At 38.4% G+C, this 15,259-nt stretch overlaps 1 protein-coding gene across 1 annotated transcript in view; it reads left to right on the top strand.

Annotated features, from left to right (window-relative positions):
• The first annotated feature begins 1,440 nt into the window (after positions 1-1,440).
• LOC117421913 (protein farnesyltransferase subunit beta-like) overlaps positions 1,441-15,259 on the top strand; it is a 17,711-nt gene continuing 3,892 nt past the window's right edge. The window contains exons 1-11 of the mRNA XM_058987344.1: positions 1,441-1,686; positions 2,815-2,879; positions 6,279-6,351; positions 6,499-6,590; positions 7,208-7,354; positions 8,176-8,259; positions 10,586-10,672; positions 11,730-11,859; positions 13,021-13,153; positions 13,991-14,102; positions 14,769-14,883. Of these exons, the coding sequence (XP_058843327.1) occupies positions 1,588-1,686; positions 2,815-2,879; positions 6,279-6,351; positions 6,499-6,590; positions 7,208-7,354; positions 8,176-8,259; positions 10,586-10,672; positions 11,730-11,859; positions 13,021-13,153; positions 13,991-14,102; positions 14,769-14,883 (1,137 nt within the window). The 5' untranslated portion in view covers positions 1,441-1,587. The remainder of the gene's footprint in view (positions 1,687-2,814; positions 2,880-6,278; positions 6,352-6,498; positions 6,591-7,207; positions 7,355-8,175; positions 8,260-10,585; positions 10,673-11,729; positions 11,860-13,020; positions 13,154-13,990; positions 14,103-14,768; positions 14,884-15,259) is intronic.

Raw genomic sequence — 15,259 nt, 5'->3', positions numbered from 1 at the left:
ATGTACCATTCCTGTTTCTATGGTGTTTGCAATTATTCAAGGATGAAGTACATAAGAACACAAGGAAATGTACAAACGATAGGAAGCCATGCGGCCCATCTAAGTCACTTCCTAAGCTGGTTGGTCTCAGTCAAGTTGGGTCTTAAAGGATCCCAGTGATTCTGCCTCAACAACATGACCAGATAATCCATTCCATACCCTCACTACTCTCTGTGTGAAGAAGGTCTCCTTCCCTTTGTTTTTAGTCTATTCCCACTTACTTTCCAACTGTGTTCTCTGGTCCTGGTTTCTGTATTGTGCTTAAAGTATTGGTTTGGGTTAACTATAAGAACATAATCACCTCTGATCTATTCCATGAACCTGTTAAAAAGAAAGCTCCTCCTACCTTTCTGACCTTTACTTCCAATTGCACCACCTCATTTCCTCTCTCAAATAAAATCGTGCTTGTGACTTAAAGAGAAACTTGTCACTAGGCTGAAATAGCGTAGTTATCTTAACCAATGTATTCCTCTTATGATTAAGATGTACTTTGTAATGTTAAAACCCAGCCACTCAAACAGTCTTCTCTCAGCTGGTACACAGGAGTCTCCACATGTCAAGTCTTATTCAGTGTGAGACTAACGCATTAGCATGTTACCTCACTCTCTCGCACATTGATAAGCTTATCTCACGCATTATGAGTAAAAAATATATATCCAGATGAACCCGCTTTATATCATGATTGCCGTGCAGGCATAATTTGTGATATAAAGCGGGTCGTGATATAAACCGGGATTCACGTTTGCCTGTGAGAGCAGCACATTCCGAGTGCGAGAAAAAAAAAGAATGAAAACTAACGATGAATTAAAGAGCAGTGTTTTAATACTGTACATTTAGTCTTACATTTCAACAAATGCATATAGTTTACTACACGACAAATAAGTTTTGTATCATTACGAAAACAGTTTATATATAATTATTGTAAGACACAGTCAAAGCCTTCCCAAGAAAGCTCAAAGCCTGTGAGATACAGCTTGGGAGACATTTCTGGAGTAACAGAACTCAGAATGAAGTTGGAAAAAGGGTTATAATTGTGACATACTTTGTACAGGCCCAAACCTGGTCGTAGCTTTACTGCAAACGAGTGAAAGTGAAAGCAAGGTTCCAGCAAGAATGTTATCATGAAACCTTGGTTAACACCCTAAATGGCATCTCTTTCTGTCTGTTTTTTAATGAACATGTTAACTTTAAAATAAAATAAAAATTAAATAAACCGTTTAAAAACAATTATAAAAATGTTGAGAGAATGTCACCCTTTCATGAACAATAAACTAGCCACCTTTGGAGAACTTCACAGTACAATCGCTGTTTCTCAACCTCCAGAGAGCGCAGCATCTCGATATTGAGGGATACAAATGTAAATAGTCGTCTTTAAAAAAACGCGTTTCACAGTACAGTGAGTACTGGAGCAATCCCTGCTGAGCTGCCGTAGCACGGCTTTCCTTTGCAACCGCCCAACCCGCAGGAAACCCAGTGATAGGTGGTTCAGGGGAGAATTAATATTAAAACTGGATTTACGTTATTTTCGGTTAACTTTTTTGTGTTATCATGGAGGAACCAATTTCAGTTTTGCGCTGTCTTGGGGAATATCATAGCGCGGAACTGTTTAATGAGGACAATGTGAAGACGGTTACTTCAATCGAACAGGTGATATACTGTACATAAAACAAAATCAAATACAAATGCTGTGTACAGACTGCACGTTTATATATTGACCTAGACATGATGCTGAGTGGGTTACAAAGTTGAAAAACGTTAACAGCGCGGAGCAGTGAATTGAATCTCACCAAGATGGATCCAGTGATGGCTTTGTATATTTTCATCACAGCGCAATATATAGCGAGTGTTAATCACAGATTAGCGAACTGCTCAACCTTTGTATTGTCTGTAGCTCTGCCAAAGACATAAGAACGATTAAGACTCTGGCATATTAAACAGCAATGTCTAAAAAAACATAATAATAATAATAATAATAATAATAATAATAATAATAATAATAATAATAACAACAACAAAAGGCTTCAACTTGTTAATCATTTACATTGTATAATTGGTGGTTTTAAAAATACAGTACCGGTCTCGATGTACATCTAAAGTTTGCAAGACCACACTACAAAGCAGTTTAGATCATTTTGAGAGGCGTGCGTGCTTCGTTTTACCATTGTGTACCCATATCTGATATAGCACAGTGGATGTATATTATGAGGGGTTTCTTATGAGCGGCAGTGTCACAATCATTTCCAGGAATCAAAACAGAATACAGGTATATAAACACCAGCATTTCATATTATGCACCTTGATCAGAAATCTGATGTTTCAATTAATTTCTGATTATTTTGTTCACTTTAAAGTTTACACACACCAAAGCACATAACATTTTCTCCCAGAATTAATTAAAACAAATATTTCGGTGTACAGTCGTTCCATATCCTCATGTACAGTAACTCCCTATAAAGTATACATTGCAAAATGCATTCAAAATTGCCTTTTCTTATCAGCTATAAATGGATCTGTATACTACACAATACGACTGCTGTTTGCCATTCGTGGTTAAATTCATGATTTTGTTGCCAGTTGACATTTATTTTCATTATGGAGTCTTTTATGTATGCTTGTCTTTGATAATTTACTGTGGGACCCACATAAGATAAGATTAGCCTATACCTCCTCTTAGTCTTTTTGTATCAGAATTGTAAACTAGATATTAATCAAAAGATGTTTTTACTTTAATGCTGGTCCAATGTCTTAATACAAAATCATCTTTGTGTTAAACAGAAAAAAGTTGAAGACAGTGTACAAGACGTATTCAATGCTTACAAGATAAATCACAGATTGTCACCGTAAGTATTACTTTTCTGCAGTTTACTTCAGATTCTTAACCTGCTTTTAAGTGAGTTCAACTAAGAGCAGTTAACTTATAGTAAAAATATTTGCTCGTACGAGTAAAGTCCATTAAGAGCACATAGTAAGTACGATAAATGGATAAGAACAATTTCAACTAAGAGCACTTACCAAAAATGTGAATACGGATACCTATAAGAGTAAAATCAAGTACAAGATACAGGAAACGGTTCTGATTAAGAGCAGTAGTAGAATACGGCAAGGTATGGAGCAGTTCAGTGCGAGTACAAGCTGATGCTAGTAATGGTCCAGTTGGGCGCCATATAGTCGAGTTGTGAGGTTTACAGATCTTTCTGAACAGGGGTGTCTTGAGGAGGTGAGGAAGGTGGTCAGGGACTGAACAGTCCTGATATCCGTGGGTAGGTCGTTCCACCACTGAGGGGCAAGGGTGGAGAAGGAGCGGGCTCTGGAAGCGGGGGAGCGGAGGGGGGTACAGCTAATCTGCCGGTGGTGGAAGAGCAGAGGGGGGTGTAGGGAGCAGTAATAGTCTGGCGAAAGGAGGGAGCAGAAAAGTCGAGACAGCGATAGGCGAGTACAAGAGTTTTAAATTGGAGATATATAATGTGTATACTAGAAATGGAAAAATAAATACTGTAATAATATAATTAGTTTGCTACAGCTATATAGCTGACTGAATAATATCAAAGACACTTTTAAAAAGACTGTGACTGTGCTGATTAAACATGGGCCATGTCTGAATATAATAGCAGTTTGCTGTACAGTCTTTTCAAAGCTGTATTCAGAGCCATATTGGGGAGTGATGTGAGCTTATGTAGCTCAAGAGACATCCCTTGGGACAGCCCAGGTCTTCCCTCTGTCTCACTCTCAGAGCTGTGAGGGGAAGCTCAACAGATAATATTTTACAGGAATCAGATACAGTATGCTGTATGGCTGATATTCACACTGGTTTGTAACACAGTAGTCTTCTGTAATAGTTTCCTGAACACATTTCACAAACATCATTTTTGTGTGTTCAATGCCACTACTAGGCAGCGAGTTGCAGATGAAGACAACACAAATTCCTAGATTTCCCCAAGTGTCTGTTTGTATCATTTGCGACTAGATGCCATTGCAAATGCTTTGTGCTGCATGAACCTTGATCTGCATGGCTAGGTTTCAGACATGGTCTGGAAACTCTAATATGTTAATACTTATTTGATTGTAGCCGGGATAGACTCTTGAGTTATAACAGCTCAGGTATATCAAACAAATCGGTTCCAATAATCATACACTACACAATAATCAAAGATGAAAAACGTCTAGCGACAACGACACCTGCAGCAATACATCAATAACAGTGACAACTAACATCTTATATTTTGGACTTTGTGAGCAAGGCGTGCAAATGAGGGAGTACCAACCACCTGATTTAAGTCGTGAGACCGCAAAAGACAGTGTTTGTAAAAACAAAATAAAATTTCTGTAGCAACTTGACTACCCAGTAGTGTCACTAGATAGTCTCATCTTAATGTACTGCTTGATCTTTGGTCAAAGGAGTGGTTTTGGGAACATGAGTCCGATGCAAGAAGTGTTGTGGCGCTGTCATTTTCTTCACCGCTGGCTGATGAGTCACAGCAAATGAAGTGTGTGGGTAATGGCATGCTGCAGAAATCCGTGACTAAACATTGCACTGGCAGTTTATGCAGAGCCAGCCTAATTCAAATTGACATGTCATTCAATATTCCTAGCAGATATTAATTAAAATACTCTAATCTTGAGTGAATCCTTGTTAATAAAGTCACGCCACAGACCACACTGCTAAATTGTCAGCAGTGTTGGTACATTAAGTTCTGTTTAGGGGAGCTGGGGGTAATGTGGGCATATTGGTTATAGTGACAGTGTTCTTTAACCATGAACTCCTATATCCGCTAGAATTGTATTCCTGTTGAAATTACTAATGGTTTCCAGAGATTGCATTTTAATGTATTTTAATATATACGTTGTACATGCAGTACTGTGCAAATGTATTAGAACACCTCAGGATTGGTCATTTCTATGTTTTATATACCTACCTGCATGAAAACCTCTAGGTGTGAGAATTTCAATTTTCGGTCAGTAATCAGCGATATAGAAACAATAGGCACTTGTGTGTGAAAACGTTAGACCACTTTGTGCTTTAATTTGGCATCTTAAACAGCTTCTTAAAGGTCTCCTGCATTTTACCATCTGTGTCTTTGTGTTCATTTTCTTTTACTATTTTAAATGAATTGCATGTGTGGCCTATTAAAGTCATCAATTAAATTGGACAGATCTTCAGGTTTGATTTCATATATATAAAATTTGGGTACACCAGTGGATTTCCACTTTGACCTTGAGTCGGTGAAAATCAGTTTTATCTTACACAGCACCCTGCATTATATTTGTATAACATAGTTAAATAAGTATAATTAAACAGTATACCTAATGTGATGGGACATAATTTCCATCTGATACAAAGAAATTTCACAAAATTCAGTAAAAGATTCCCGCAAACTGAATAGAATACAGATACACATTAACACCCACAGGAATAAGATGACAGTTCAGTCCTACCTCCTGGTGGACGCAGTGATGCGCAAACACATTCCTTACAGGTGACCAACACTCTTCATCTTCTAGAACCCCCTGAGTCTACAGACCCATACCGTACTGCTGCACCTTCCCATTCCTACACATCAAAACCATCGATCTGCTGTCTGCATTTAACAAAGCATCTGCACAAACCAGCTCTGTGCTACGTAATAGCCTTATGTTTGAAATATCTGCACATCCCCAATTAAAATATAGAAAAAACAAGCACCAACCTGAAGGTATTCAACACAGAAGACAAGGGGGACTAGTGATGTTGGCAGTACTTTCAGCTCCTTTTTAATGAGGTTCATATTTCCTTCACCTTCTTACTGCAAAATCTGTGTACAAATAAGCAGGGGATAGAGGTGATATTGCCTAAGGGCAGTTAAAAAAACACGCTCTGCGTGCTTCATTTACCTCATACTAGACAGCCTTTCTTTTCTTCTAGCACAGAGTGTGTTTATGATGAACAGTTGGACAGCAAAGTTTTTCTATAAAATGTTTCAAGAAACACTGTGTAGTACAGTGTGACAGACTTAACAATTCAGCTGTAAAAAACATTGATTGTCAGATCCTAGACATGAAGCTAAAATTCCTTGTGCATGCAAACTCGCAAACCACCTGGATTGGACTTCAAATTGTGACATTGATTCCAATGCAGTCAGTTCCTCATGCAAATAAATGAATGTTCTGTGAAGTGTAGATACCTAGTGCTGTGTCTAACAAATTCAAAAATAATGTGCATTGGTTTATCTTCAAGCTTCTGAAGCTCCTTGTCTTTCTTTCAGACCCAGCCTGCAACGGGAGCAGCATTACATCTATTTAAAGAGGGGTTTACGACATCTTTCAGATGCCTACGAGGTACGGTGTCTCGCTTATCTTTCAAATAATTTTTCTTAAGACGTTCACGTATTAAAACACTTTTTACATGGCTGCTTCTAAATAAAGTTACATTTCCAGTAACACTTTTACCAAGTTGGAACATCTGATTCTGTGTCTCTTTGTCAGTGTCTTGATGCCAGCCGGCCCTGGCTTTGCTATTGGATCCTACACAGCCTGGAGCTCCTGGATGAATCAGTCCCTTCATCTGTAGCATCAGAGTAAGTGGGGATGAAAAACACTGTGCTGCTTATAAAGTGGCTCATATTTTTTATTTTTATGAAAGGGTCATTGATAGGGTTTTAGTACTGTGTAGGTGTGTCAAGTTTAAACGGATACACGATTCAGTGTGGGTTAGTACTACTGAACTCTATTTTCTTTTGAATGGTCATTGTTTCTCCAGATACTTCTTTGTAAATTTGGCATAATAAAAGTCTAAGATTTTAACTTGATCGATTTATACCCTGTCAGGGTAAGCCACAGCTGGATTTATTTTTTAAAATAATTTTACAGCACTGGGGAATCACCCTGCATTGCATCAATCACTTAGTCAAAAGTGTAGAGTACAAATCAAAGGAGGTTATGATGAGGTTGTATAATGCATTGCTGAAACTGCACTATTGGGACCAATTTTCCACTGTGAGCACAAATTGCCCTTCTAATATCAGTCACCGCATACTAAAAGGACATCAAAGAGCAACCAGAGTCCTACGGCCATTAAGTATTAAAGGTACTGTTTAGAGATGCCAAATAAACTTTAAAGCCCTAGTTCTGTGGCTTTTAACAAAGAAGTCCGGTTTCAAGAGAGATGAAATCCTGTTGTCACTTTGTCCCTCAGTGTGTGTAAGTTCCTGGCCCGATGTCAGAGTCCCAGCGGCGGGTTTGCAGGGGGCCCCGGCCAGCATCCGCACCTCGCTCCCACTTACGCAGCCGTCAACGCGCTCTGCATCATCGGCACAGAGGAGGCATACAACGTGATCGACAGGTATGCAGTCTCTTCACAGTGTTTTAGTAATAAGAGACACACAAGGGAGTCCCTTTTAACTACCTAAACCAGGGAAGGGCAACTCTGGTTTATATCATAGGTATAATTCAATGATAAAAGCGTTTTGAGGATCTGATCCATTGTTTAATCAGTTCAGTTTAGTATAAAGACTTAGTTGGAAAAAGCACTCTGTATAAATCCCGTGGAAAGAGGTAGTGGTATTTAGATGCTCCATTATTTATACCAGTGGTCCTCAAAGCTGTGCCCATGGGGAAATTTGTGCCCGTAAAACCAGAGTCCAGAGACATAATCTGGAATACTGAACTAGCAGTAAATTAACTTAAATTAAATTACAATTACAATCTACTACTACTCTGTCTCAATCTCTGTTTGTGCCAGTTCATAAATCTGCATGTTAACATGATTTTATTTTACATTCAATTTACCTGGATTGAAATTAATTTTGACATTTAGTGGCCACTGACGTAGGCCCTTCTACTCATGGTTAGGAATTCTGAACTATGGTCCTAAACTATGAATATTTCTTTGCAGCAGATTATAATATTAATCATTTTATAATGATGATGAATCATTTTTTATAAATATGTCCTTTATAAATGCTGTCCATAAGTCACTATTTAAGACTAAATTGTTATTTATTTATGAGTTTTACCTCCTTCTTAATAATTGTCTAATTGTGTTAAAACTAATAAGTGCTTTCTGATTGCTTTGTCATGAACGATTCAAATGCTTAAATATACTTTATTGTACAGTGCAGTTTTAAAATAAGTTATTTTAAAAGTGCTTTCCTGTTTTCATAGGCAAAAACTGCTAGACTTCTTGTATTCACTGAAGCAGCCTGATGGGTCGTTCATCATGCACGTGGGCGGTGAAGTGGATGTCAGGTGTGTTTGTTCACTATTCATACTGTTTGCAGCACTCCTCTGAGCTAACAGTTTGGTGCCAGCTGCTAAATGAGATGTATACACAACAGAATACCCAAAAAAGGCTATTGATGCCTACTTGTTCACTAAATCATAGGATTTAATTAATGTAATTTACTGCCAGTGGGATATTTATTCTTTGTTTTACCTTCCAAAACGGTGTTTTCTGCAGTGGTGACTGCCCACGACATTTGCTAAAATGAACAAATGGCTGCCTTATTGCACTGGGAGTAAATGGGTAACATTTTTTTGTTGTAACATTGCATTTTTGGAAGTCTTGCAGAATTTGAGGGGAAGGTTATCTATTCAAGGTTATTTAGTGAACAAGGGATCTGAGTAATGTTAAATGGGCAATAAATGTCCCACCCCCGGTTTTTGTTATGTGCAATTATGAGGTGGTTTGCTTGTTAAAATCATATGTGTATATTTGAAGAGTGCATGATTATCTGTTCAGGGGTACCAAGATATTTAGCAAGGTCTGAGTGGGTTAAAAAGGGCAACAACTGACCCCCAGCACCACAGAACCCAGGTATAACGAGATGCACATTAATTGTTATATAATCTGATTACAGAAATATTCGTAACTAGCTCATTTGGCAGAGTCCTTGAAGCCAGCTAGACAACCAATACAAGGTTAGGTCAGTGATGTTACACGCTTGGTGCTCTGCCTCAACAGATCAGGAGACAGAGCTTAGTGCTACAGACGAAGCTGACATTTGAACTTTGGCCTCCCCGTGCTGCTGATCAAGAGCAGTCACTAGCAGGCACTGGCTTCTGGAAAACCCATGGCTGCACCAGCCCTGGAGACAACTGTGCTTTTCATCCCCCAAGAGAAACCTCTTTTGTCTAAGGCAGCTTGTCATGAACTGGCTGCATTCAGCTGCAGGGGTTACATTTGTACAACAACAGTGCTGGACTGCAATCAATACACCGTTCAGTTGCCCCTATCCTATTTTGGGAGTAAATTAGATTATATTGTATTATATATCGCAGGATGTTTTAAGGGTGGTGTCATGTGTATTTGGCATGTAATGCCCTCCTGTATGTATAGATATATTATGAGTCACGTAGCTACAAAAGAACGCTGTATGTAAAGAAAACATTTTAAAAGCTAAGAAAACCGGTTTTGGTTTAATCTATTCTGGATATATGCTGCCGTAGCAGTTCTTGACTGAAGTCCCCAGAAGAAGAATCAAGATAAATTCTAACTCAAATTGGCTGTTTCCTTTTTCCTGTTGGCATCTATGTTACCAGTACCAGTACTGTAGAGGAATTGTATGTTTTTACTGATCTAAAGGGGTAACATAGCTAATCCAAAATCAAGTCTGTATACTGATTGCTAAGAACAACGATAAATGGATTATAAAAGAACGCTACATACTTCTCTTTGATTTGACAAGGAAAGGCATCAAGATCTGTAAGGAAATGTGTTCAGACAAAACAGGACGAGTATCACCCCTTGATCATACTAATGCTTTGGTTTTCTGGAAGCAGCTGCTGGATAATCAGAAGCTGTTGAAATGCGTTCCCTGGATGAACACATTGCAGGATCACTAGGTCAGAATAGCCAGTGATTCATTTCCCCCATCACCGTGTTCCTGTATGCAGTGCTTCTCTGGCACGGCAAACAATGGAGGTTACAGAACCTCCTCTCAAAGGATTTGTACAAGAAGCCTTGGCAAAGTGCTGTTTTTCTATACAACTCCTCTCAGCACTGCTCCAAAGTTATCCTTGAATGCTGGCATCAGCAGTGATGTAAACCCTTGTTCCATGCCAATTTGAAAATAAAAAAAAATTGAAAGTTCCAGCATCACCACATCACCAGCACAGAACCTATTGATTTAGTACCTGCTCAGTCATATGCATTGTTTATAGATCATTATAAATGAAAGTCTATAACATTAAGAATAATATATATTTTCTTAAGGTTGTAAAGGTTTCAACAGTAATCTAAAATAGAAATCTTGAACTATAGTATTTCACAAAGCATTTAACCAAAATGTACTGTTTAACTGGAATGTTGCATTGATTTTTAAAAACATTTAAAAAAAAATTTCAGCATTTGCAGTATCTTGATGCACTGTAAACTGCTGTAATTGAATATTTTATGTGACAATCTCTATTTAAAATGTGAAAAACATGTATAATCAAGTTTGTGTGATAGTTTAAATGATAAACAACCGTTTACACAGTTTAATGTCTTAAACGTAGATTTACACAAAAAAAGCTGTACTTTTTTAAACCATGCTGTGCATTTTAAAGCTGTCTTTCTGTTTTCTTTGTACAGAAGTGCTTACTGTGCTGCTTCGGTGGCATCCCTGACAAACATCATCACGGCCCCGCTGTTTGAGGGAACCCCCAGTTGGATTACAAGGTTAGAGGCATCAGCAGCACAATACATGACTCAGCATTCTGAGACTCAGTCTCTCCCTCAGGACATTCCTGCATGTGATGGTTTCCTGGAAAATGGGGAGATGCTCGTAATATAAGCAGGATAAGAGAGTTCTGCAGGTGTTCCAAATTTCTGGTGCTGAGTAACAGCGTTATGTATTTAACCCATTACTGTTAAACACTCTATAGTGCTGAATTTAGAAATCCTTAAGTTCAATGACCAAGCCAGAGTGATGCCAAAGCTCAGTAGCATAAGAGCCATTATGTGATTTTTTTAGGAGCAGTGATGTCAAAGGCAGCTGTAAAACTAAAGTTGACAAGTTTTCTTAATATGTAACTGCATGGTGGGGAAATAAGGTGCTTGTTATACAGCGGAGGTCCCATGAAGCCGCATGGAATCGATCTAGCTGTGAATCAAAGGGATTTTTGTTTTAACACGTGGTCTGTATGTTCAGTTTAGGTACTTTGCTTTTCTGAAAACTTATTTTTTAAGCAATTGTGCCTATATTAATATAAAGAGTGTTGGATATTTAAACCTAGAGATCAGTCTGAATAAGTATTGGTGCCACTGTATGCTGATGTCCTAATTTTTTCTTGTTTCTTCCCAAGAAAAAAAAAAAAGGAGCAATTTGTTACCCGAAACGTTTTGTACCTACAAAGTCCTTGATGTATCTAGAAACCCAATATTGCCTCATGGCTGCTAACTTCTCTTTTGCTTGTGCTTCTGACAGAGCTGGGTAACCAGCAAGCAGATGGGAACTGAATTGAAGGGATTTTTTTTTAACATATGGCTTGTTTCCAAATTAACTTTAGTTCTGTTCATTTGAACACAAACAGGTGAAAAACTAAAACTTGGGTTCACGCTTCAGAAACTTTGTTTCGTTAGTTCCCTTTCACAGTTTTCTTAACTAATTTTGCTTTCAGACTGCAATCCAACAACATTTGTAAATTGTCACTTTCCTTAAAAGACTGGCCTCCCCTCCTCCTGCTAGCGGGATTATTCAGTTCTGTACAGTGATGTCATTGTTCTTGCTCTCCAGGTGTCAGAACTGGGAAGGAGGTCTTGGTGGTGTACCTGGACTAGAGGCCCACGGTGGTTATACTTTCTGCGGAATGGCTGCCATGGTGATTCTTCAAAAGGAACACATGCTGGACCTCAAATCCTTGTTAGTAAGTAATGTTTGCAGTGCAGTGACTACAAAATGCCTTGAACCAAACCGTTTACTCATGATATACTGGAACACAGAATTGGAGGTTTTACTATTGCACCTTCTACTTTTAAATGGCTATGCAAATTGCTATTTGGAAATTGCAGGCTAATATGCAAATTAAATGAAGGTCTTGACAGTGAATAAATGTTGTGGGAAACAAAGAAAAAATAAATAAGGGCACTTTTTCAGGCACTACGGTTTAAAATGTACAGTTTGTTCAAAACTACCCAACTCAAGCAACATTATCTGTCGGTGGCAGAATGCATTTTAAATTGGTAAGAGCAGCCGTTTATTTAATTTAAAACAGGTTTACTTTTCTTATTAAGACCTGTCATGTCATGCTTGCACCCTAGATAATGGCTGTCATGTCAACTTGAAAGACAGCAGGACTTGACAGAGGTTGAAGACACTATCTTTTTCAGTCAGTCTTACCAGAATAACACGGGGAATCAATTTGCATGCAGGAAGTTCATATAGACATTTAATCTGCATTAAAAACACTGTGCACCAATTTGTGTCATAACAGCCAATCTGCATACTGATGTATACAAGACTAAATAAACACAAATGTTGCATGCTACCTTATTCTATAGTTTTAACAGTATTATACAATACCATACAATGACCTCCCTCTCTTAGGCTGTAGCTTTTTGCATTTAAAAAAAATAAAGCTGATTATTCAATTGAAACTAATTAGTTTAATAAGAATATGTGTAGTAATGCTATGGAAACTGTTGGAATGATTATTGGGTATTTTTTTTTAATATCATCATGATTCACATTTTCATGGCACTGATGGCTCTAATTCTTTATTTTCAATCGCAGTGGGGGATGTATTGTATGTTGAAATTAGGTACTTCGATTTTCTCAAAACTTGTTCTTTCAGCAATTGTGCCTATAAAGAGCATTGGATATCTAAACCTAGAGATCAGTGTGAATAAGTATTGGTGCCTCTGTATCTTGATGTCCTGATGTCCTAATTTGTCCTTGTTTCTTCCCAAAAACAAAAGGAGCACTTTGTTACCTGAAGTGTTTTTTCCCTTCAAAGTCCTTGATGTATGTAGAAACCCAGCATTGCCCGATGGATGCTAACTTCTCCTTTGCTTGTGCTTCATGACAGCGCTGGGTTACCAGCAAGCAGATGCGATTTGAAGGAGGGTTCCAGGGCCGCTGCAACAAGCTGGTCGATGGCTGTTACTCATTCTGGCAAGCTGGACTGCTTCCCCTCCTGCACAGAGCCCTACATACACAAGGTATGGGTACTGCCAGAGTTTAATACACTGCTCCCTCTTTGTCTAACAGTTCGATAATTCACAAATTCAGTGGAAGCACCGTAAGGCCACGGTGATGGTACATTTCACTATGTACTTGCCGGTAACTGGAAAAGGGTCTTTTTGCTTGCAACAGATTTATGCTTATCAAATGGCATATCAAACTGGTGCTATTGAAAAGAAAGTACCACAAGCTTGTTTGGATTCCAATAAAACAGAGAAACTAGAAATGTGTGTTTTTGTTTAGAAAAACAAACCATTTCTGTCGTTCCAACCAAGAGTGATCACTGGCTGTGATACAAACGCATTGACCTGTGAGGCTGTTATTGGTAAGTTAAGACCACCAGCAGGCAAACTAATGACGTGAAAGGCAGTGTAATTGTAATGTAGTCACTTGCAACCTAACCTTACTGTGCAGTAGTTATGGTTACATGAAAAATGCAATCCAGCAAGAACATCTCCTATAAAACTTAAATAAGCCTTATAGTTTTCACTGGAGAAAGCCTGTTTACCATGATAAATAATAGCAATACACATGAGGTCCTATATTAGTTAATGTGGTGTAGTTAGAACAGCAAGATTTGTTTTTTTATAAAAGAGTATTTTTAAATTCTGTGAAACCGTTGCTGAGATGAAGCTCTTGATAGTGGAACCAAACAGGTTAGACTACTTTAAGTACATCAGGGCAGCCTAGATTCATAGTGTATGTAATAAGTTTTTGTAACAAAATTCAGTCGAGTCTAACGAAATAATACGTCTTATTTTTATACCCGTGCCAGTGCTGATTTGTGAATGTCTAACAGCAGTGTGTTGATACAGGGGGTTCCAGTCTCAGCATGACGAACTGGATGTTTCATCAGCAGGCTCTGCAGGAGTACATCCTTCTCTGCTGTCAGAACCCATCCGGAGGGCTGCTGGATAAGCCTGGCAAGTGAGTGATTTGACAGCTTTGATATTTGCAGCTGCAGGGCTGAGTATGTGATTGGCATGCTCCTCAGCGTTTGAACCGTTATCATTCAAGGTCTTCAGATCAGGAAATTTCAGATCTGCAAGACAGGTTCCCAAAGCTGGGCAGATGCTTCTCCCACCCCCTCAAAACCATTAACCTGCTACTCAGATAGCTCAGAATACAAACAAACAAAACCAGCGCCTCCTAAACAGAGATGCAATCAGCAACCAATTTCCTAATGGACAGGTAATACTATAATCAGAAATCGATACTTTCAATACTGAAAACATGCATATATATACACACACACATACGCAAGGCTCTAAATAGGGCACCAGGGTGATTAATCGATCTCTACTCCAAACAACATCTTGATGACCTAACGTTTTGAGATGCTGCCTTCATACTCAGTACACCGCTGCATTCAGTTTCTAAACAGGATTGATGATGATTATCTTACAATATTCTTTACCACGAGGTGTCGAGACTATCGGAATGACCTGTATGTACAGTAAATATAGGTCATGGTAATCTACTTTTACATGCCACTGATGATATTGTATTTACAGCCTTAAATAATAAGTGACTAAAATTTTAGCCCAGTGTTATGTACTGCTCTAAACATTTGCTTTTCATTTCCTCCTTTAGATCCAGAGACTTTTATCATACCTGCTACTGTCTAAGCGGACTTTCTATAGCACAGCATTTTGGGAGCCGGGAGATCCATCACGAAGTGATCGTGGGCAAAGAGGAAAACTGCCTGGTGAGTTTCCTGAGACATAAATACTGTCAACGGGTTTTCAGTAAGCGATCCTGATGTTACACTAAAAAAGATGACTGTACAGTAGTAAATGGATTTTTGGGTCATTCCATCCCAAGTGAGATAATGAGAGTACTGGCATGTTGGACTGTAGTTGTACAATTAATGCAGGATGGTGTACATGAGCAATGGGGAAACATCCACTCTTTCAGCTCTTTTGACCGAATGCTTTTAAGTGGGGGATTAGCCCTTTCCTTCCCTCCTTGTTAATGATGCATCTCCTGAACCATTTCATTTACACCATTGTTTAATCTCTCAAGTTGAAGATTTCATAAATGTAATCTAATTCAACTTTACACCAGTGATATTTTCTCATTTT

This window comes from Acipenser ruthenus, chromosome 15, assembly GCF_902713425.1.
Source record: "Acipenser ruthenus chromosome 15, fAciRut3.2 maternal haplotype, whole genome shotgun sequence".
In the NCBI taxonomy this organism is placed as follows: domain Eukaryota; kingdom Metazoa; phylum Chordata; class Actinopteri; order Acipenseriformes; family Acipenseridae; genus Acipenser; species Acipenser ruthenus.
The sequence above is the reverse complement of the archived record's forward strand: the minus strand, read 5'-3'. Positions and strand labels throughout refer to the sequence as shown.